This window comes from Malaya genurostris, chromosome 2 (genome assembly GCF_030247185.1).
Source record: "Malaya genurostris strain Urasoe2022 chromosome 2, Malgen_1.1, whole genome shotgun sequence".
Taxonomy (NCBI): Eukaryota; Metazoa; Arthropoda; class Insecta; order Diptera; family Culicidae; genus Malaya; species Malaya genurostris.
This window is the reverse complement of record NC_080571.1, coordinates 76167124-76188838: the sequence shown is the minus strand read 5'-3', so window position 1 is coordinate 76188838 and position 21715 is coordinate 76167124. Positions and strand designations below refer to the sequence as shown.

The window sequence follows — 21715 nt, the reverse complement described above, 5'->3', positions numbered from 1 at the left end:
AGACTTACTTCTCAACTGGAATCGGAATTAATTCAACCCTTGAAAAATAATTTTTATTTCAAGGCCGCTATCCGTATGGCAACGCTGCTGGAGAAAATACATTCTTCCATTCGACCATAGTTTTTCCCTTGGGCTCAACGTTGTCAAAGAACAGCTGTCACAGCAATTCAGAGAGAAGTTGTTTCTCTCATAAAAATATTTCATTCTCACTTCGCAAATCTGTCATGTGAGATATTTTTCTTTCGCCCATCATTGACTACTAAGCACGTCAAATTACTAGCAAGGAGCTACCTTTTTAGTAGTGGATAAGAGCAGCCGACGAGCGGAGTTGCAATAACAGCAGCAATTAGTGAACTTCATTTCTCTCCGGTAAGAATTTTTGTTAATCCCTTCTGTTACAACTATTCCCCTATTTTCAATTTTGGTAACGAAAAGTCCACTGCAACAAATTTCATAAATCGTTCTATTTTCAGTTGAACAAATTCCATTAATTCCGCTGGCAAAATGGCCCTCAGCGACGCAGATGTCCAGAAGCAGGTGAGTGATATCTTCGGAACTGGTTAATTTAGGATGTAATCGTTGCGTAACATGCACTCCTGCCCCGGGATATCTTCGCTTATTTGCATAAAAACTTCTTGCAAAAGTGGTCATATTGTGAACGGGTTTCCCAGAAAACTAGTGAGAATCACGGTTTTCTCAACGAAGAGCACCATCGAAGTTGATAACCTGATCAGTGAATATAAAATGTATTTTATTTTATCGTGCAGGCTTGCAAAAAGTGCAAATCAAATAGATATCTTCCGAAAAAAGCAGTTTCCACATACTTTGCTGGTCACGGGACTCGTCATGTGAAATGAATGACATCGCCACCGTGTGTATGTGTGAGGCCATTTTTAACTAATAAAAGATAAAAGCAATGCAATGAAAAACAGCTGGGAAATTATAAAGCCACGAACTTGTGCCGTTTTACTGTTTTGTTCGAAACGATTGTTTTATTCTTTGAATCAAATGACTGAATGCGTTTACTATTCGCAGTAGAAACTTTTACCAATTAGTTCATTCGGCACGGGTTCGAGTGAAAACAAAAGTGTCACATGACCACTACCATCGTAGCGTAATGTGTAAAAGAGCATCGCCATGTTATTGAGGCACGTTTCCAATGCATTCAATAAACATGACAACTTGAATTTAAAAAAAAATCATATAAGAAATATGTAAATAAATTCATATTAATAAATGAATTAAACAGTAATATCTAACTCTGGCTAGATATGAATTGCAATTATCTGGATCTGAAGTTAAGCGAGATCATGTTTCCTTGGAAAGACAACCAGCTCTTTTTTCTCCATAGAGAATTCGATGCCCATCTTAACAGTTCAAATGGACAACTCATCCAATGCAATCTAGCAAGGGTTTTTGCAAACTAACAGCTTTGAGTCCTGTAACAGGAAAAAAAATACTATTATTAGGATCATTATTGGGAGAAGACTCAAGGATAATTCTTTGTGTAAGAAAGGATCTAGGCTAATGCGGCGAACGATCCACATGTGGTAAAAGCCGCTAATAAACGACAACAACAGCAACAATCTGGGCTATCTTTCCTAGAAATATCAGATATTCATCGAGTCGAGTATTACATCACCTGATTCTACTTGAAATAAAATTTGCTACTTTCTGATTGATGCCTCGATACCTAAATGATTAAAATTCCTAATGTTGAGTTTAAGTGGAGGTTGCAAGGAGGATAGTCAAGCGATTACTTTAAAAAGGCTGTACTCCTGCAAAAGTTATCTACCGCTTATAATCGGCAGTGGTATAAATGCTCACCATATCATTTGGGGCAGCACAGATATAAATTCGAGAGGCTCTGATATGATGGAATTTGTGAGCAGTACAAACCTGCACATAGTCAATGTAGGAAATCGTCCAACTTTTGCGAGATCTGGAAGAGATGAGGTTTTGGGTGTAACTCTCTTCTCTGATAGAGTTTCGCATAGGTTGGTAAATTGGCTCGTCTCCGATGAACCTTCGTTATCTGATCATAAGTACATATTCTTTGATCATTCAAACGTTAAATTTGATATTATCACATATCGTAATCCCAAATCTACAAACTGGGACCTCTATGAAGAGGGCTTGGCGACTAGATTTTACGGATACAAACCAACAATTGAAACGCCAATTGGTTTGGAAAATGTGAGACAAACTCACTCATAGTTGCAGCATATGAACAGGCTTGTCCACTTCGGATTGTGCGAGCTACTAGAGGAAATCCTTGGTGGAATGCTGAACTTGCTAGACTAAGGAAACTATGCAGAAGAGCAAGCATTCATCCTTGACAGTTCAGCGGTACTGTTTACAAACAAGTTTAAACAAAAATCGAAGAACATTCATCTTTACACTTTATAACTAATCACTTTTATTTAATAAATCTCAAAAACGAACCGTATTCAATCGTGAACAAATTTTTTAAAATTTAATTTAGGCGATATGGACCGAAAATGATTTGATCCAATTTGTCAACAAACAAACAAAAAAATCTCTGTTTACAAACAGTACTGCTGAACTGTCAAAATGTGTTCATCCGATTGAGGTTAGCAGTGATCTAATTGAATTGCTAAATTCACTACACCGTATGAAGAGTTTAGCTCTAGATCAAGACAAATAATGTTAAAATCATTAAAATTGAAAGTTATGTTTGATGTAAGTCATATTTCACACAAAGCAAATTCATCACATCGTTGGCCGTAAAATAACACTTTAAATGAATCATGTTTAGACTTGATGCTCCGACAGTTGCGCTGTAGACCAATGATTGAATCATTTACGACGGATGATGATGAATTATACATCAAATGATACAAATTCTAAAAGACTTGACCATTTAGCTGGTAACGGCTTCAAAATGTTGAATCTATTGGAAGAAATGTTGTTGTATGTTATTATTAGGTTTCACACGATGATGACACAAATGAACTGCCGAGGAATCAAGTTCATTTTTGACAGCCGCCGGTCGTTTGTTTTGGTTCGCGACTGCAAATTCAAAATTGAAAAATGACGAAAATGTACCTGTTAAGGTGAAATGTAGCGTCATAAAATGCGCGCAAAATTTTATCCGCTTCAGATAAACGAACCGTCGCACAAAGCATACCAAGAAAAACGGACACATAGAAACAAGAACTTTTTTCAATGATTGAGCGCTGTGGGCTAACCTCTTGTTATATTGGCTTATAAAAAAGACTGGACGTAATGGATTTTTTAATCCTTCACACTTTGAATATATGCTAATTCAATCGTTATTGTTAGTGATTACTCTTAGTAATTATGAATGACTAACATGAGGTTATATGTATGTATTGACCAACTTGCTAACCATGTATATGCCTGTTGTTTTTCAATGTTTATCACATTGTTTGTATCACGATAATACTTGGTTTGTAATTCATTCAGTAGCTTGTCAATGATGAAGTTATAGTTTTGCTATAAAAATTGCTACAATCTAAAATAATACCTGTTATACGATATTACACAGCCAAGCATTATTGCTTCAGCAACATCAATGCATTGAACTCAACAGAGTTGGACATTATTAGCATTATAAATGACAGCTACTTAGAAAATAAACGATTTCTTACAATACCCATTTTATTGTATTCAACTCGTTTTTATTTCAACACAAAACCCAATACTGCATAAATTCGCGTCATTATTTGATATGTCATTTTTGCTAACGATATAATGCCACCGTGCCCACCGTGCATTTCTCACACCACCTCAATAGGAAACAGCAGCGCGCAAGCAATAAAAACATGCGGAAAAGTTTATGTAAACTTTTTCAAATTTCGGTTGTTTTAGCTAAAATTTTATAATTTTGAGTTGCATTTTCAGATTCTTAGTGAAATTCTGCTACAAACACTACTTTTCAGTACTAAAATCATTCCCGTGGAACGGAACAGTAACCGTTTATACATTTCAAAAACCAATTACGGCTCGGCAAAGCAAAATTTCAAAATTCTAAAAATACTTAGCAAAGCGAGGTCTTGGCATTACATTCCTTTTGTGGAATTTGACCTTTCTGTTTGAACAGACTTCGCAGCCGATTCTTAGCGTACAGAATCATTGCATGGCTAGTACTATGGATCCTACTGACACTAAGAATCCTTCCAGATCGGGGCTTGAACATACGACAACTGGCTTGTATGACCAGCGTCCTATGCTTTGAACCACCAACCCGGGACTCTAAGAATACTTAGTTATGATAAATTTGATTTCGAAAACTTAAGCGTTTTTGGTTTTTCGAAAATCGGTCTAGTTTTTGAATAATTGATCAAAAATGAGATTTTCGCATTCCGCTACATTTCACCTTAAAAATGTGTTCCACAGTGAAAAGAACTAAAAAGGTTGCCACGTATGCGTTTCCAGCATCAAGGAGTGATATTTGAATAAATCTGTTTAGTGTGAGGCGACTTGAAATGTTTAAATTCAAACGATGAACATCTGATGAACTTTTAAACTGTAAACAAATCACCGGTGGCTGTCAAAAAAAGTTTATTCTGTTCATTTTGTGAGGTTATGTCTTGGAAGGGGCTGGGGTCCACTAGGAGATTGATATTACCTATTAGCTCTCTCCGGACAGTACCAGCCTAGATGCCGTGTGGAATCCGGCGGAAAAAAATGAACCAAGAATAGATCCACTGGGTTCCTGCTTCCATGTCGTAAAAGGCGACAATTGCTGGAGTTTCTTTTTCCTTTCAGTTATCAGAAATTTTCAATGTTTCACTTCTGATTACTCTATTTTACTAAATTATCTCTTCATTCAATCTATCAATTTCCGTCTAGCTTCGTTCGTTTCAATCTATCAATTTCCGTCTAGTTTTATTTGGAATGTTTTCTTCTTCCATGTTATTGATTGTCTTTCAGGATTATAAATTGAATTGATAACTATTGCGCAAATCCGTTGATATTACAAAGTTAATAATAGAGATAACATATATCGGTATATTGAATACATAGTAAAACACACTTGATATTATTATTTCAAACAACAAATTAATATTTTTCTCGGTAGCCGGCTGCCCAGATCAACCAATATAACCAATTAATAATTTTATTAAATAATTAAAATAATAAAGCTGGAAATCTTTTTACCTTTATTTGGTGATTTAAAATGACTTAATAACAACTGTTTTGTATATGTCAATGCAATGAATCAACTATTTTGTGTAAATCCTATTCACTCGTTTATTTTGTATCACGTAATTTCATTTATAAAAAATAGGTAAGTTTTTATTCGTTTCGCGATAGTGTTTCAAATCTTTCTTCAGTTTACTCGAATAAGAGCTGTGAATCAAGACTTTCCGGGACTTCAATATAGAATATTGTTGAAACGTTCACTCGGGAAATCAGTGAGTTTAGTGGTGCATCCGAGCATCTTGAAACCGGAACATACTGAGCCGCGCGCGAATAATACCAATACTGAAATTTTTACTAACAAATATCCTCCTCCCGTGACACTTGTGGAGTGCGCAGTAGTATATACGGCCTCTAGTAACAACAAGTGTTGGACTAACATCCCTTCCCATTCCTTAGACGATCTACGTTCGGGCCTGGCCGGCGCCAGTACTGATCATTGAATTCTGGGATTACCAGAAGATGTACATTGAAGGATGATTTACCAGTCCCAGGTCGGATCATCTAGAAACTCCCTGTACAATTTCAGCTAATCCCGATCAGTAACGGAGTAGCAACCAGGGGTGGTCGCTCAAGCTCAAGCTCATTTTGTGAGGTTATGTCTTGGTCATGTAAAATCTAATTGTGATTCTATTAGGTTTTTTATCGTGACGACACAAATGAACAAGTATTCATCCTTGACAGTTCAGCGGTACTGTTTACAAACAAGCTTAAACAAAAATCGAAGAGCACATCTAAAACAATCATCTTTACACTTTTCAACCAGTCACTTTTATTTAATAAATATCAAAAACGAACCGTATTCAATTGTGAACAAATGTTTAAAAACTTTATTTAGACGATACGGACCGTAAATGGTCTGATCCAATTTGTCAATAAACAAACAAAAGAAATTTCTGTTTACAAACAGTACTGCTGGACTGTCAAAAAGTGTTCATCCGATTGAGGTTAGCAGTGACGGTAAAAAACCTAATTAGATTTTTTATCGTGACGTCACAAATGAACAAGAATTCATCCTCAACAGTTCAACGGTACTGTTTACAAACAAGTCTGAACAAAATCGAGAAACACATCTCAAACAATCATCTCTACACTTCACAACTAGCCACTTTTATTCAATAAATCTCTGAAACGAATCGTTAACAAATGTTTTGAAACACTATTTAGGCGATATGGACCGTGAACGTTCTCATCCGTTTGTCAACAGACAAACAAACACAAACAAAAAAAGTCTATTTACAAACAGTACCGCTGAATTGTCAAAATGTGTTCATCCGATTGAGGTTAGCAGTGACGGTAAAAAACCTAATACTAAGTAGAAATGAATTGTAGTTTATTTTTCGTGTGGAGACGTGAGAATTGGATCACGAAACCTACGTTGTATTCATATAGACTGACTCATGAAGTCTTTTCATCATTACCAATCTTATGTGTGTTAAATTGGTCATTACATGGAAAACGATTTTTTTTATAAATTTTAATGTGGAACATATTTTTGTTTTCTATATAGGGGTACAAATTATTAACTCAAGAAAAACACACGTAGAAATGTGGTCAGGTTTTGAACAATTACAGCTCAATCAATTTTGTATCAATTACTAATATTATGTCACCATTTGATAGGAAATATTTCTACGTATTGATTTGAATGTTAACAGCCATATATTTTTAATTGTATATCATTGAAATATTGATTAATAGCTAGCAGTTTCCTATTTTGTCTGCAAAAAATCTCCGGCATACCGAATTCTCTGCCATAGTCGACCGTTTTGAAGGAGTAAGCGATATATCAAGGGGAAAGCATCGCTCTGATTGGTCAATCGATGCAAAAGCGAAGCTATAAATATAAGCAAAATTATAGCTAACGTTTCAGTCCTACGTGTAGCATGCTAGAGATAGGTTGTTGCTAGACAGCAAGACAAAAAGTGCCATAAAACGATTTGAAGCTGCTTTGATCTTATGTCATGCAAGATTGGATGAAATCCCATGTTATGTCGTTTCGCCTGAAAAATTGACTATCCCAGGGTAAATTTTGAGTGCATAAGATTATTTTTTAATTTATATAAGATGAACTCGATTGATAATGAGAAATAGTTTATCGCTTCAACCGAAATCGCAGAATGGTAGTAATGGTAGAGAAACGCTATAAAAATAACTGTTTGCATACAAAACTTGAACACAAGCTTGGCGAAGAGAAGTTTAAATATCGATATCCGTATCACAAGCATGTACAAACATATAATTGCATACATTTGGGCTATTGATGTAATTTCGTCGGCTACAAAACAAATACAAATCACGACAAATAGAGTCTATATTCTGGGTTCGCGTGTTCGGTGCTGGTTTCTAATAAAGATCAATCTAAGCAGACTCTCGTGCATTTGCGGATTCAAAGTGTGACGATTAATTGAAAATGTCGATCATTAGAAATTTTGGTTGCCTTGTTCCACATAAATGGCTCGAACAACTCCATAGGCCTGATCCTTGTAGATTTTTTTATTATTCGGCTCTTTTGCACTTAAGCTTAACGCGGCAGTTTTACAAAAAAAAAGGTGGGTGGGTAATGTCAAAGACATAACTGGATGTCGTGAATACGAAAACAACTGACATGTTCCTTAACACTTCCGAATATCAACTAATTGATCAATTGTATGAATTATACAAGCATTCTCCTTTTTCACATTTTTTGCAAAAACAAAGAAGGCTTCACTTTATTTCGATTACTGTGAATTTCACACAGCGAAAAGTGCACAAATCTAATCAAACTGTTCTAGATGTGCACTAAACTGAGGATATTTACCTTCGATTTGCGAGCAAGAAATTCTAATAGTTCTTTAGAAAACTTTTAGAACGGTTGATTTTGTGTGATGCTCTCCACCGTTGTCCTCTTTTCGTTGTTTTTTCACCAATGCAAACGACTAGCAGCTGTGACGTAATCGCTCTTGTAGGAAGCGAAACTAGCTTTGCAAACGACACACAATACATCTGCTTGCAGTGGCGATAGAATCCAAACTGATCCAATTGTTGTTATGAGGTTTCTTTTTACGTGATCTCGTTTGTAGCCTTTTAACTAATGGGCGGTGATAACGTCTATAAAAACAGCAGCATATCGAATTTTATTGTCGATTTGCATTTCATTGAAAGAAACTATCAGGATGCTGTACGGGATTCATTCCTGCCTTTCAAAAGAACCAAATTGTGGAACTCACTACGATATTAAGCACTGTTCGGACAGCAGCAGATATTTTGTTCTCTTCCTCAGAACGCGTTCTGTTGACATGGGTCAAATGAGACAGGTTTTTCAACAGTGTACTATTGAAATACTTCAATGCTGTTGCTATACACGTTTAAGTTGAAAAAATTCGATTCTATTTGTAGTTAGATTATATAAATCATTTCACAGATTACTGAGCTATGAGCTTTAGAAATACGAGAAAGGCAAACGCGCCTTATGAATTATCCTCTTTGATACTCGTTTATACTAAACATTTCAGAAAAGTTTAATTTTGAATTATTTGGATTATGTCACACAACTGAATATTTTATCATAAAATTGTGATCATATTTCCGATGGCCTGTAGCAGAAATTATGTTGATTCGTTAGATACAACAAGAGATATTCACGATCAAAAACTTATCACTCTCTCAGAGGGTAAATTTTGAAAAGGCGCCCCATAGTAAAGTAAGTCGTATTCACGACAAAAATATTTTTTTTGCTGAATCTTGTAATTTTTTTCCTTGGAGGAGAAGCGCTTTCGCTATTATCTAGCGAGTGAAGGGAAAACTGGTTCGCTATTCACGCTCCCGTCCATTGGTTCGGCAATACTGTTATTGGCGGAACAATCGTTACTTATTTCACGGGTATTGGGTATGTTGTTAACTGCAGCTGGTGTACTTTGTTCTATAGGGGATACTGATGGTTTCATTGAGGGGGATGCTTCATTGTTGTTGGTGGCTGTCACAGGTGTTCTGGGGTTGGTGTGAAGAAAGCACCGTTTTCCTTTGGTGCAATTGTCATCTTGGCCAGTTTATTACATGGCTTTCCGTAGTGAACAGCTTTTTGGCAATATTGACATGTGGCCATCTGATTGTCATAGGTAACAAGTGATTCTTATATCCTGCCCGAAAGTCACATAAGAAGGTAAAGGCCTCCTCAAGCGCATGCGTAACAAACGTACGCCATTTAGAATACCGGGAAAAAAGTTCTTCCACTTTTCTTTTTCTATAGAGAGAATCTCTCCGTATTGGGACATAGTTTTGCGAATATAAGGATCGATGACGCTTGAGGGAAGATCATGCACACGCACTTCTATAGCACTATCTTGCATACATACTGGAATGTTGTACTTAATGTTTTCGTGCTCCATTGTTATTGTCTTTTGCGAATCGAATTGCATCCAACTCTTTATAAAACTGAATGTAAACAACATTATATGTCTTATTGCATTGGAGTAAACTTAGAAAATTCCTGTTAAGAGCCGAAAGTAATCTTAAATATACTAAATCATTTTCCTTCCGGTTCGGTTTCGTTCGTTGCGCAGATCAAGCACATGATGGCCTTCATCGAGCAGGAGGCCAACGAAAAAGCAGAGGAAATCGATGCCAAGGCCGAGGAAGAATTCAACATAGAAAAGGGTCGGCTGGTGCAGCAACAGCGCCTGAAGATCATGGAGTACTACGAGAAAAAGGAGAAGCAGGTCGAACTGCAGAAAAAGATCCAATCGTCGAATATGCTGAACCAGGCCCGTCTGAAAGTACGTTCCCAAATGTCGAATTGTTGTTTCATGAATTTATGACGAATGGTTTGATTTATTCTTCGGTCGTTAGGTACTGAAAGTACGCGAAGATCACGTCGCCAGCGTACTCGAGGAATGTAGGCGTCGGCTAGGCGAGGTAACTCGTGATCCGGCCCGCTACGGTGAGGTGCTCTCCGCTCTCATTACCCAGGGATTGCTACAGGTATGTTACGGATTACTACTTAAGGTATTGGATTTGTTTCACTGGAATACTTACGTTTCAAATAGCTCATGGAGACCAACGTGTTCGTTCGTGGTCGACAAGCCGATGCCCAACTGATCCAGAATATTCTGCCGTCGGCTGTTGAGGCTTACAAGAAAACATCCGGTAGGGATGTGGTTGTGATTCTCGACACCGATACATACTTGCCTGCAGACACTACCGGTGGAATCGACCTGATTACTCAAACGGGACGTATTAAGGTAAGAGAGAGAGGGGACGCAAGCGTTGTTTTTTTTATCAAGCATTCCACTATACGGAAATTCGTTTATAGATCTCCAACACTCTGGAGTCCCGGCTTGAGCTCATCGCCCAACAGCTAATACCTGCAATCCGTAATGCATTGTTCGGTCGTAACATCAATCGCAAGTTCACCGATTAAAAAGTTGCTGCCATTGTGACGCTTCACCACAAACCCACGGTTTTCTTTATTTTCGTAATTTTAACCCGACGTGGAAAAACCATCTGGTTAGTAGTGTAGTTAGTATACAGTTTCGATGAATTAGTGAATGAGAAACAATGCACAGTGGGGGAGGAAAACGCTGCGACTCATTGTCCGTGAGTGGCTCGGCAAGCCATCTGCTGCTTTAATGTTCCTCCACAAGATGAGATGAGGTCAGTTCCAACCACCACAGTTCTAAGTTTACGCTATACCACACAGATACACCAATAGAAAGAAAAAAAATCGTAGTTGTAACAAAAAATATGAACCAAACCTAACCACAATATGATCAAAGTTTAGCCAAACATTCATTATCTTTATATACAACCGTTTACTGTTATTTCGCACCCCTCGAATTAACATCCTTCACGGGGGGGGGTATTTTTATGCCATTCGATGATCATCCGTTGGTTTTGGTTAAAGGTTCACTTTTATGAGTAATATAAGAAAGAAAAAAAAACTATTACTTACTATTTCAATCGATGTTTACATATGCTTTGTTTTTTATATATATATATATATATATTTCAAACATAATTTGTGTAGAGTTTGTTAAATTTTTAGTGTGTGTTAGACACAAATATCGTTATTTAGTGAATTGCAAGCGTAAACGATAATCCGTTGTACACCTCATGCTCGCATTGAAGTCACGTAATTGTCCTACAACAGAAAAAAGTAGAATCAAAAATACATTCCTTTGTCGGCTTTACTTGGCAGCAGCACATCCTGTGTTGCTTCATCGAATCATGTGAAGAAAGTTGCCAAGAAGTTTAACTTTAGTGAAAGAAACAAAAAACAAATACAATGCATGAGCTTGAACAAACTTTATTTACACCCGTGAAAAACAATCACATTTCTCCGTTTGATCGCACCTGACGGCCTTTGATTCGAATCCGCTGTTTTAATGTTATTGAATTCATGTCAAACGTCATTTCGGTAGTAATCCATGGAGTAATCAAACATAAAAAGAACAGTAAATTCGCCTTCTAAGACCGTGTCACAGCATCTTGTTTTGCTTGCACCAAATTTCCTCCAGATTGTGTCATTTGCTGAACGTCAAAACAATGACAGGTCTATCGGAAGCTGCGAAAACTGTTCGTTTTTTATGGAATAACTACACTCGTAAATGGGTGGGTGAGTGTCGTTTCCAGTACCACCCTTTAGTCGGTGTGTGTGTCTGTGTTTGGGAACATACAAGAAATATTTTCATTACATCTTGCCAACGTTACGTCATCTGTTGGCCGGAAATCGAATCAAAGGGAAATAGGCACAAAACATGCGATTTGTTTTATTTCTGTTAAATCGTTATTGCCGCTGTTTGCGTTCTTTATTAATTTTTGATTAAATTTTCCCTGAAATCAAATTTAAAACATGAAATAACTAGACTTAATATATGATAATTCTGGCAACAGAAAAGTATATAAATAGAGGATAATGTGTAATTAATATATAGGTATTGTTGTAATCATAATGGATATAATAGTAAATTTCAAGAAATATATTGATCAATAATACATCATTAAAACGATATGGCTTAACTACAAACAAAGCTATAGCTTGGGAGACGCTTTTCGTGGAATCAATTATCTACATAAAATATATAAGTCTTAAACACATTTTCACAATCATGTATCGTTTGGACTGGTTAGTATCGTTTATAGAGAGAGAAAAAAATGTTAAAGGTACTCCAACAATAGATTTGTGACCCTTTCTGAATTATGTAGATGAAGTTGATGCTATATTTGAAGAAATACCATAGAGAGCTACTATATAAAAGGAACCAGTAACGAGCAGATAGTGCATTGAATTGAAATCACTCACGAACAGTACAATATGAACCAACCAGCACATGAACACGGTAACAAAATAATAACATAACAACACATATTCAATGGAACTACTATGTATGGAAAATGAGAACCAGCTGTGTAAAATCTATGAAACAGGACAAAAATTAACAAAAATACAGAAAAACAAGGGTATGGGGGGAAGAGCCAACCCTGGAGCAAGCGAATTGTTCATTTGTTTAATAGAAAATATGAGAAATTCACCCCCGGCGAACGACCAGAAGGTTAAAGCCGGGGTAAAATAAATGATATTAATAATAATAAATGAGAAATTTACCACCTGTACGGTCAACATCTCGAAAATTGAAAATCAAGAGCTCTTGACCTGGCTTTCATTGATTCGACGGAGTTTAACTACACACAGAGAAATAGAGCATGGTTTAGAAAAACAAAACAAATTTTTTATATTTGATTTATGTAGCTAGTTGGGTAAGGGCTCCCTATTTCATCTCATTTGTAAGCAAAGTCTTGGCATTACATTCCTTTTGTGGAATGTAATTAACAATGGACACAGCAATCAAAATCAAAATATTGCACACAAATGAACTGTCGAAGAATCAAATTCATTTTTGACAGCTGCCGTGTGTTTGTTTTGTTTTGCGACTGCAAATTAAAAATTGAAAAATGACGAAAAAGTGCCTGTTAAAAACGTGTTCCACAGTTAAAAGAACTAATAAGATTGCCCTGTATGTGTTTCCAGCATCAAGGACCGATATATGTATAAATCTGTTTAGTGTGAGGCAGTGATGGCCAGCACACGAACCAGCTCTCATACAGTCCGTGTGCTGTACCTTTTCAAAAACACGCACACGAAGTCTGAAGCACACGCTCATGTGCCGTATTGCTACTAGATCAAGAATCGTATGCTTCGCGATGCTGGCTCATGAGCTGGAATGGGGAGCTAGCTCGTGAGCTGGCTCATGTGCTAGCTCATGTGCTGACTTCAGTGTCGGTTTTTTTCTTTATATAAGTCGGTTTTTTTCTTTATATAAATATAATCTTATTTTATAATTATATATAATATAATTTTTAAGCACACAGTGTCCGCTCTTGTATTGTCTCTTGTCAGTAGGTGGACTACACAAATAGCACACGCTCATGAGTCTGGTTTGAAAAGCACAACACACGAGCTTAATAGGCACACACTGCAGGTATAGAGCAGCTCGGTCATCACTGGTGTGAGGCGACTTGCAATTTTTACATTCAAACGATGAGCCTCTGATGAACTTTTAAACTGTAAACAAATACACATCGACTGTCAAAAAAAGTTCATTCTGTTCATTTTGTGAGGTTATGTCATGTTCATGAAAAACCTAATTCAAACCAAACCAGAATAATTCTGTTTCTCCCAAGGAATAAAGTTTATACGCGTGAAATTTTATCTGCTTCTCTCATTTCCTAGGAGGTTTCGACAATTCAAGTGTATGTATTGATAATTAATGTCTTTTAAAATTGCGTAACATTACATAACACATTTTCTTTACAAAAATTATCTTGACCGGATTGATGGAGCACCGATCGATCTTTGGATGCTATAAAAATTAAAAACCCAGGTCTTGATTGTGGTATGTGAATAATTCGATCGTCTAGCAATAGCAATGACAAAATGGCTTAATGTCCTAATAAATTTCAGAAAAAAATGATTGTTTTTAGTCATTTGAACACGAATATAAATCGAAATAACAGTAGTATCGAAAACTACCTTGTAAATTAGTTTGGAAGAAATCATTTCATTTTTAAAAACATGTTTGTATGTTTTTAAGAATGAGATGATTTCTTTCAAACTAATTTACAAGGTATGTATGATTTTAATAAACAAAAGCGTTAGTAGAATTAGCTAAATTTAAAATAATATATTTCAACTAAAAAGTTTGTGAATTTAAAACACTACAATTATTAACGTTATTTAGAGTTCGTTCATTGAAAACAAAATTTTCAAACAGTTCGTGCTCGCATCTCACCCAACACATTCGAAAATCGTTTGCGGTCGAAGCAAAAGAAACAAAGGCAATACAGTGCAGTGAACAATAGAGTGTACGGAATGGTCAAATACGATTTAACAAAGCCTGAAACTTGGCCAACAAGACCAAATTCAATTTGTATAGATTTCAAGCGTTGCAAAGTTGGACCAGTAGCAAATGAAATTGAAATCTTACTTAAAGAACGAATGCATCTAGACCCTAATAATGTAACTGAGATTCAATTCAACAAGGCGTCTAACTGTGGTACATTATGTTTAAACGTGAAAGCGATGCAATTGCATTCGCTTCGGTTAACAACGAGGTGCACAGCGTTGAGTGTGACAACATTAAATACAAAATTCCTGTGCACATGGTGGACAATGCCATACAAGTACGCGTGCATGACCTTCCCCCGCAGACCAGCGATCAGTCCGTTCGGGAAATCATGTCGCAGTACGGTGAAGTTCTTTCCATCGAAAGAGAAGTATGGCGGAATTTTTTTTCCGGTATCCGGAATGGCGTGCGAGTGGTACGTATGCAACTACGTAAGGCAATTCCATCTTACATCATTTGTGGTCAAGGTGGGACACATCCGTGTAAAACGCTGATTACCTATGAAAATCAGCTCGTTACATGTCAGTTTTGTGAACAACCTGCACACTACGGTAAACCTTGCACTGAAACTGCGAAAAGAACATTTTCAACCAAAGACAAGATCAACCGTTCAACAACGAAAACTAGTGAGCGTAGTACTTCTGTTTTACCATTAAACCAACCAACAACTGCAACCAATGTACAGTGTCGCTTCTACAGCAACTAGCAACGAGCCCAAGACTGCGAACAACAAGGAAAACCAAAAGAAGACGGAAATCAACAACAAAACCACCGATGCGGCAATGGAGGACGAGACGAGCCACGAACAAAGTGCCCCTCAACCCTCGCAGGAGGGAAATGGAAGCTCTTCTCCTGACAACGAGATCCACTTCAAAAAATTCTTTATTTAAAAAATCGGCTAATTCGGCCACGTAAAGCTTGTACGCAAATAGGCCTGAATAGAAATATCTTTTAAATAAAAAAAAATCAAATTTTCCGTGAAATTGTTTGGTAACAAATTGACAGGAACGCACAAGTAAAATATTTGTTGTTTTTATCAAAATGTCGCTTGGAACCAGCGATGTCATTCATAGAGATTAATCTGTATTATACAGATTTTCACATGCACATACAGACTTAGTACAGAATACAGATTTTGTACAGATTCCCTAAACTTAATACAGATTTCACAAAAAGTAAGAAAGAAAAAAATAAATTTTTCCGTCTGAGCTATCTATTAGTATTTGATTGCAATGATGAGGTAAAAGTTTATTAATCAACGGACAAATCACAAATTAAAATGGAAATATTTTGTGCAAATATTTGATGATGAGCCAAGTAATGAACACTGAAAAACATTTATATTATAATTTGAACTGATATTCAAGGAAGTCATGGCATCATGAAACTTTATTGTCAGACTGAGAGTTGTATGACCTGATTTGATGTTGCATATTGAACGTTGGAATTCCATCTCAACTTATGACGTCAACATATTCAAACGGCAGCACTTCAAAAGGTCGAATCATAGAAGGCCGAATAAAAAAAAGCTGAAATATAAATGGCCGAAAGTCGAATGCTAACAAAAGACCGAAAACGTCGTCGTTGAATATTCCTGTGAGCGCAACAATGACTTATGCACAATGACGAAGATATGAAGAATAAATGTTCATTGACCTACCATTCTATAACCATAACCTAATGAACCATCATCATTTTATTGTAGAAATTTCATACAATTAGTGAATACAGATAAATACAGATTTGTTATACTGAGAAATACAGATTTTCTATGAAAATATCTGGCATCTCTGATTGGAACAAACTAACCACTGAGAAAAAATGATTATCATGTTTTGTGGTTTCAAGCAACATTTTTTTTATATTAAACCAGATTTTCTTTTGTTACTATTCCAATAAAAAAATCGTTGCATGGAACATAAATTAAGTTATTTTTACAATATTTTTCTCTGCGCGTATCTAGAGGGGGGCGAAGGGGGCATTCGCCCCGGGCGCAACGTTTTTAGGGGGGCGGCAAACAAATTCTTCAGCGTTGTTTTTTTTTACTCACTAAACCAACGATGGGCGGCAAACCTCTTATTTTACCCCGGGCGCCAAATTTCCTCGGTACGCCACTGGATGTGATATCAGGTATATTCTTATATACCTTTTCGACTTTTTGGTAAATAAGACACAATAATTTCGAGAGATTATAGTTATCGAAATATTTTTCATCGATTGCTACCATTTTTGTTATCCGACTAGGGTAACAGAGCTATTTTTTCCACTTCAAATATATTGGCCCACCTAACAAACTTTATGGATTTAATCGATGTTAAGTAACCCATGTTGCATCAATTTGAAGCTAATCACATTCAATGACATATTGCGGAAGGGGTTTTCAAAGATATTGCAACATTTGGTGGATATTTTTACAAAGTGGGCCAAAATAAAATCAATCCTAAAGTGGGCCAAAATACCTCTGTTACCCTATAATCTCTTTGCAACGAGGCAAAGGGATGATAATCGGATTAGGTCCGGTCTGGTAGGTAAGTCGCATGGTAAAGAGGCTAAGGACCCTAAGGGTCCCGAAATCGAGCACTTTCTTCGATTGGTTCGATGCATACTATTTAAACATTAGTTTTTGGATCACAATTAAACGTAACACTTTTATACGTCTCGTAAGCTTATTTTATGGACTACTGCATAATTGGCAAGACTTAAATGTTGTTTCCAACTTACAAGGCTCGATTTTCTTTTGTAGGATCATGGCATCTATTGAAAGACACAAGTCTTATTTGTCTTCATTTGTTTATTTATTTGTTTATTTGCGGAGCAGGGAAAAGCCCGATGGAGATGAAATATAGCAATCTCTCTCTCTCTCTCTCTCCAGCAGGCATAAAACCTCCTCATCTTTTGTATCAACAGATTGCAATGATCCAACGGTAGAACAATTTTAAGCCCAATTCAGATTATTTTCATTTTTTTCTTCGCCGCTATAGAAAACTGTTTAAAATAACAAGCTCTCATATTTTCAGAACAAATCATTGGCAACATCCTTTTTTGCGAGTATTACGCCCTCAGATGAATCCGCATCGAATCTCGTACATTGAATTTTTTATCGTGACGTCACGAATAAACAAAAATTCATCCTTGACAGTTCAGCGGTACTGTTTACAAACAAACTTAAACAAAAATCGAAGAACACGTTTCAAACAATTGTCTTTACACTTTGCCAATAGTCACTTTTATTTAATAAATCTCAAAAACAAACCGTATCAAATCGTGAGCAAATGTTTCAATACTTTATTTAGGCGATATGGACCGTAAATGCTCTCATGCAATTTGTCAACAGACAAACAAACAAAAAAATCTGTTTACAAACAGTACTGCTGAACTGTCAAAATGTGTTCATCCGATTGAGGTTAGCAGTGACGGTAAAAAACCTAAAAGAAGTAGGAGACAGAAATGTTAAATTCGACCGCGCCAAAATAGCAGCACTGTGAACCCATACAATTGACATGACATGTTGAATGTGATGCCGTGCGATAGCGTTGCTGAAATGAAGATTGATTTTGCTGCAAGCGGACAGGGTCTGGTTTAATACAGCTCGAGATATTCACGATTAACTTTTGCCCATTTTTGTACCGATCAAATTTTGAAAAGGCGCCACATAGTAAAGTAAGACGTATTCACGTCAAAAGATGTCGAAATAGAAGCGATGCGTCTTGTTCCTACGTAATTTAAATTGCAAAACTTACTTCAAAGGCTTGGCTTGTCATGAACCTATGTGCAAGGATCATATCACGAAGATTTGTTTCGACAGCTCAAGAGATTGCATGTCCGCAGCACATGAATAATTTCCATCATTTCGCAGTACAATTATTTTGTTCAATAAATGTCCATGTCTGTTTTTCCATATTTAAAAATTATTTTTTTGAAATCGAGATGGTTCAACCAGTGCGGGTAAAACCATCGAAGTCTAATATCCTTCGAAGTTAGACCGATATCAGACCCTGTCAGCTTGGAGCGAAATCAATTGTCAGTTCAGCAACTCCATCGCACGGCATCACATTGAACATTTCATGTCAATTGTATAGGTGCGCAGTGCTACTATTTTCGCGCACGAATTGGACATTTTTATTACCTACTTGTATGTACAATATTCGATGCGGACTCGCCTGAGGGCGCCTTGGTGGTGAAAAAGGATGTTGCGATTTGTTTGAGAAACGTGACAACTGGTTATCTTGTGAATATTATGTCTTTGCCTATATTCAACTCAAACAACCTCAGAGTATCTGTAGACTCCTAAATTGGGGCTTAGTTAATGATATTATACATTTCTGATTCCTGAAGCTGGCACATTTCGAGTGTTTTTGGCTCACAATTAAAAGTAACACTTTTATACGCCTTGGAAATTTCATGGACTACTGTATCTTTGGTAAGATTTAATTGGTTTTGGTTCAGAGTTTCGGATCAAAATGGAATTCAATAGCAAACTATAAAAACAAAAGAATCTAATATCGTTTTCGTTTCATGCCAAACCAAACCCAGTTTCCAACCTAATTTCAGTCAAATCGTTTGTTTGAAACCAGCCCCTAATCTAGTTTCCACGTCATTAAACTGAAAATCGAGTCAGTTTCGAACCTGGATCTTATATCTGGTTTGTTCGCACCCCCTACCTCACTTTACTACTTATGAACCTATAATTGCAGTCGTATGCTAAAAAATTTTTGGAACGAGACAGTTGAAACTGGAAACAAAAACTATAATATTGGAAATTGGTAATTTACGTCTTTTCCGTGTATAGGCGACCGGCTGAGAAGAATACAACTGAAGCGTTCAGATCTGGTTTATTATACCATATCTATAACCAAGTTGTTCTAAAGATTCCACGATTCTTGAGTTGCTTACAACAGATCCTTCAGTATACGTGGCTGCTAGGGTGTGTATCATTGAAACTAGTGATGGGCAAAACCGTTCAGAACTAGCAAGTTCAATCAAAATAACTAGTTCTTTCGTTCGTTCTTAGAATGTTTCTGCAAAGACTACACGAGAGCTAAGGTCAGTCGTCAAGTCGTCAAATGGTCAATCGTCACTCACAAGTCCCTATATCATGCCTCAATATGTGCCTTATGATGACCGACGTTAGTTGCTATCACTTTCCGCGGTAGTAGCAAAATGAGAGGGTGCGAACGAACAAGGACGCAATAACTCTACCGTAGGCAGAACCAAACACCTGTCACAGGTGTCATTTATGAGGGTGATGGATAAAAGGACGTATGTCAAAAATAGTTCAAAGGAGCATTTACATGAACGACTGGGACTCTCATGTTACTGCAGCCACACTTCCAAGGACTACGAAAAAAGGAACAAAGAACTACCTGTGAAAACATAGCTTCCGATTTACTTGTTATTTAATTGCAGCTATCGAGTTTTGAACATTTTACGTTAATATTCAAGCAGTAACCGTAGCAACCTTATCACCTTCCGATGCGTCAGTAGTTGCTATATCTTTGCTATCTTCCGGTTTTTTTGCTGGAGGTTCATCATCCATTCTGTACGTGGTAAAGGCCGGAGACTTTGGAGGCATCCAATCGGGGATTATTTTCTCGTGCAAGCGCCAAACACCGTACTCGTTGGACAAATGCTTTTCAAACACAACATATTCCAAACAATCCTTGGCAATGGTTTCGCTCCCGTGCATCAATCTGCCGAAGCGATCGTAAATAGCTAGCTTCTGCTGTGTATGAAACCGCACGGTTACCTGGGCGAAAAGGTTTTCTTTGGTAATCACATCAGTAACGCGAGCATGAACCACTCGAGGTGGTTCCAAGGACTTCAAAAATGACCAGTGGATAGTTTTATCGGCTATGTTATGCATTAGCTCAGGATAAGCCCGCTCCGTGACCATCTCGCGAAGTTTGTATTTGTTTTTTTCCGCCAATGTGCTGTGGGCATTGATGTAAATATCCTGCGCAAATGAAGCAAATTCTGGACTTTCGAAATCTTCATCATAGTTTCGAATCTTCCGAATAGCCATCATTGATTTAGTTTTCTTTTCGATCAGCTCGAACTTTTGCTTAGCACCTTCTTTTGAGATGGCCGACATTTTACCATCGCCTTCCGGAGGAACGTAGGGCTCAAAAATTCCACCGGTACAACTGATATAAAACGGACGTTCCAACCATGGTCGTGGAGGAAGTAAACCTTTTTCCTTCATTTTTGATTTCACCTGCTCCTGGCTAAGATCTTCGGCTCGTTCGTTTAAATTGGGAATGTCAATTTTTACAAATTTAGCTTTACGCAATCTTTTCCACTTTGGATCCCAATGTTTGGTACGGCGGTGTCGAACTTGCTGCTGAGCGACGACATTGTTTAGACATGGTATCAGAAATCCTGGTTGCGGGAGCTAAAAATAATTGGTGATAAGGTTTTGTTTTTAGCATATGGCATCATCTTACCTGAAGGAATTTTATTCCTAATCGACTGATGACAGAAATTGATGCCATGACTTTTGTGTTGTTTCAATGAGCAACTCGTTCTGATAATGTTGAAGGTTTTATTAAAACCAAGTATATCTTTTCAAAAAGACTTAACTGAAAAGATCCTTATAATTTTGTTCATTGTATTCACTGATAAATCTCTAGCTTCAACTTTCTTGAAATGGTTCATTTAGAAAAGAATGTTGTCCTTTGGCTTAGTATGAGAAGTTGATCAAAGTCATAATTCACGAAGCAATTCCAAAATATTTTATTCGATTTAAATAAGACGATTGTAAAAGGTGCACTATAAATTCCAGCTGACCACAGAAATTATGTTATGACCGTAATGTCAAATGTTGAATCGGTTGAAATAACACTGACATAATTCAATTTCGAACACTACAGGGTCTCGCTAAACGATTCAAAAACAACATCCCAGTAATTTCGAACATCGGACGAATCGTGCTCCAATGGAACAGATTGATGTTAAAATGAAATACAGAGGCGCAAAAGCACGTTCGTAATCAAATTAATCTAATCTAAATTTACAGATTTCTGAAGATTTTCCATGTTTTATCATACACGAGAAAAAAGTAGCAAAAATCGTTCAGACAGATTTTCTTCGTCTCCGAGATTACTTTTAATGCTGATATCAAGATTTCAGAAGAATTCTCGGTTGAT

General features: G+C 36.8%; 2 protein-coding genes across 2 annotated transcripts; one reads left to right on the top strand and one right to left on the bottom strand.

Annotated features, from left to right (window-relative positions):
* Window positions 1–215: 215 nt before the first annotated feature.
* On the top strand, window positions 216–12657 carry LOC131427885 (V-type proton ATPase subunit E). The gene is made up of 6 exons (XM_058591452.1): window positions 216–369; window positions 474–537; window positions 9732–9944; window positions 10018–10149; window positions 10215–10409; window positions 10481–12657. Exons 2-6 carry the CDS (start codon window positions 505–507, stop codon window positions 10586–10588), a joined length of 681 nt encoding a protein of 226 aa, XP_058447435.1. The 5' UTR covers window positions 216–369; window positions 474–504; the 3' UTR covers window positions 10589–12657.
* Window positions 12658–19930: 7273 nt separating this feature from the next.
* On the bottom strand, window positions 19931–21370 carry LOC131431858 (large ribosomal subunit protein mL45). Its single transcript, XM_058597768.1, has 2 exons — window positions 21014–21370; window positions 19931–20961 (listed from the first exon to the last, which is right to left on the bottom strand). Exons 1-2 carry the CDS (start codon window positions 21059–21061, stop codon window positions 20008–20010), a joined length of 1002 nt encoding a protein of 333 aa, XP_058453751.1. The 5' UTR covers window positions 21062–21370; the 3' UTR covers window positions 19931–20007.
* Between the last annotated feature and the right edge of the window lie 345 nt (window positions 21371–21715).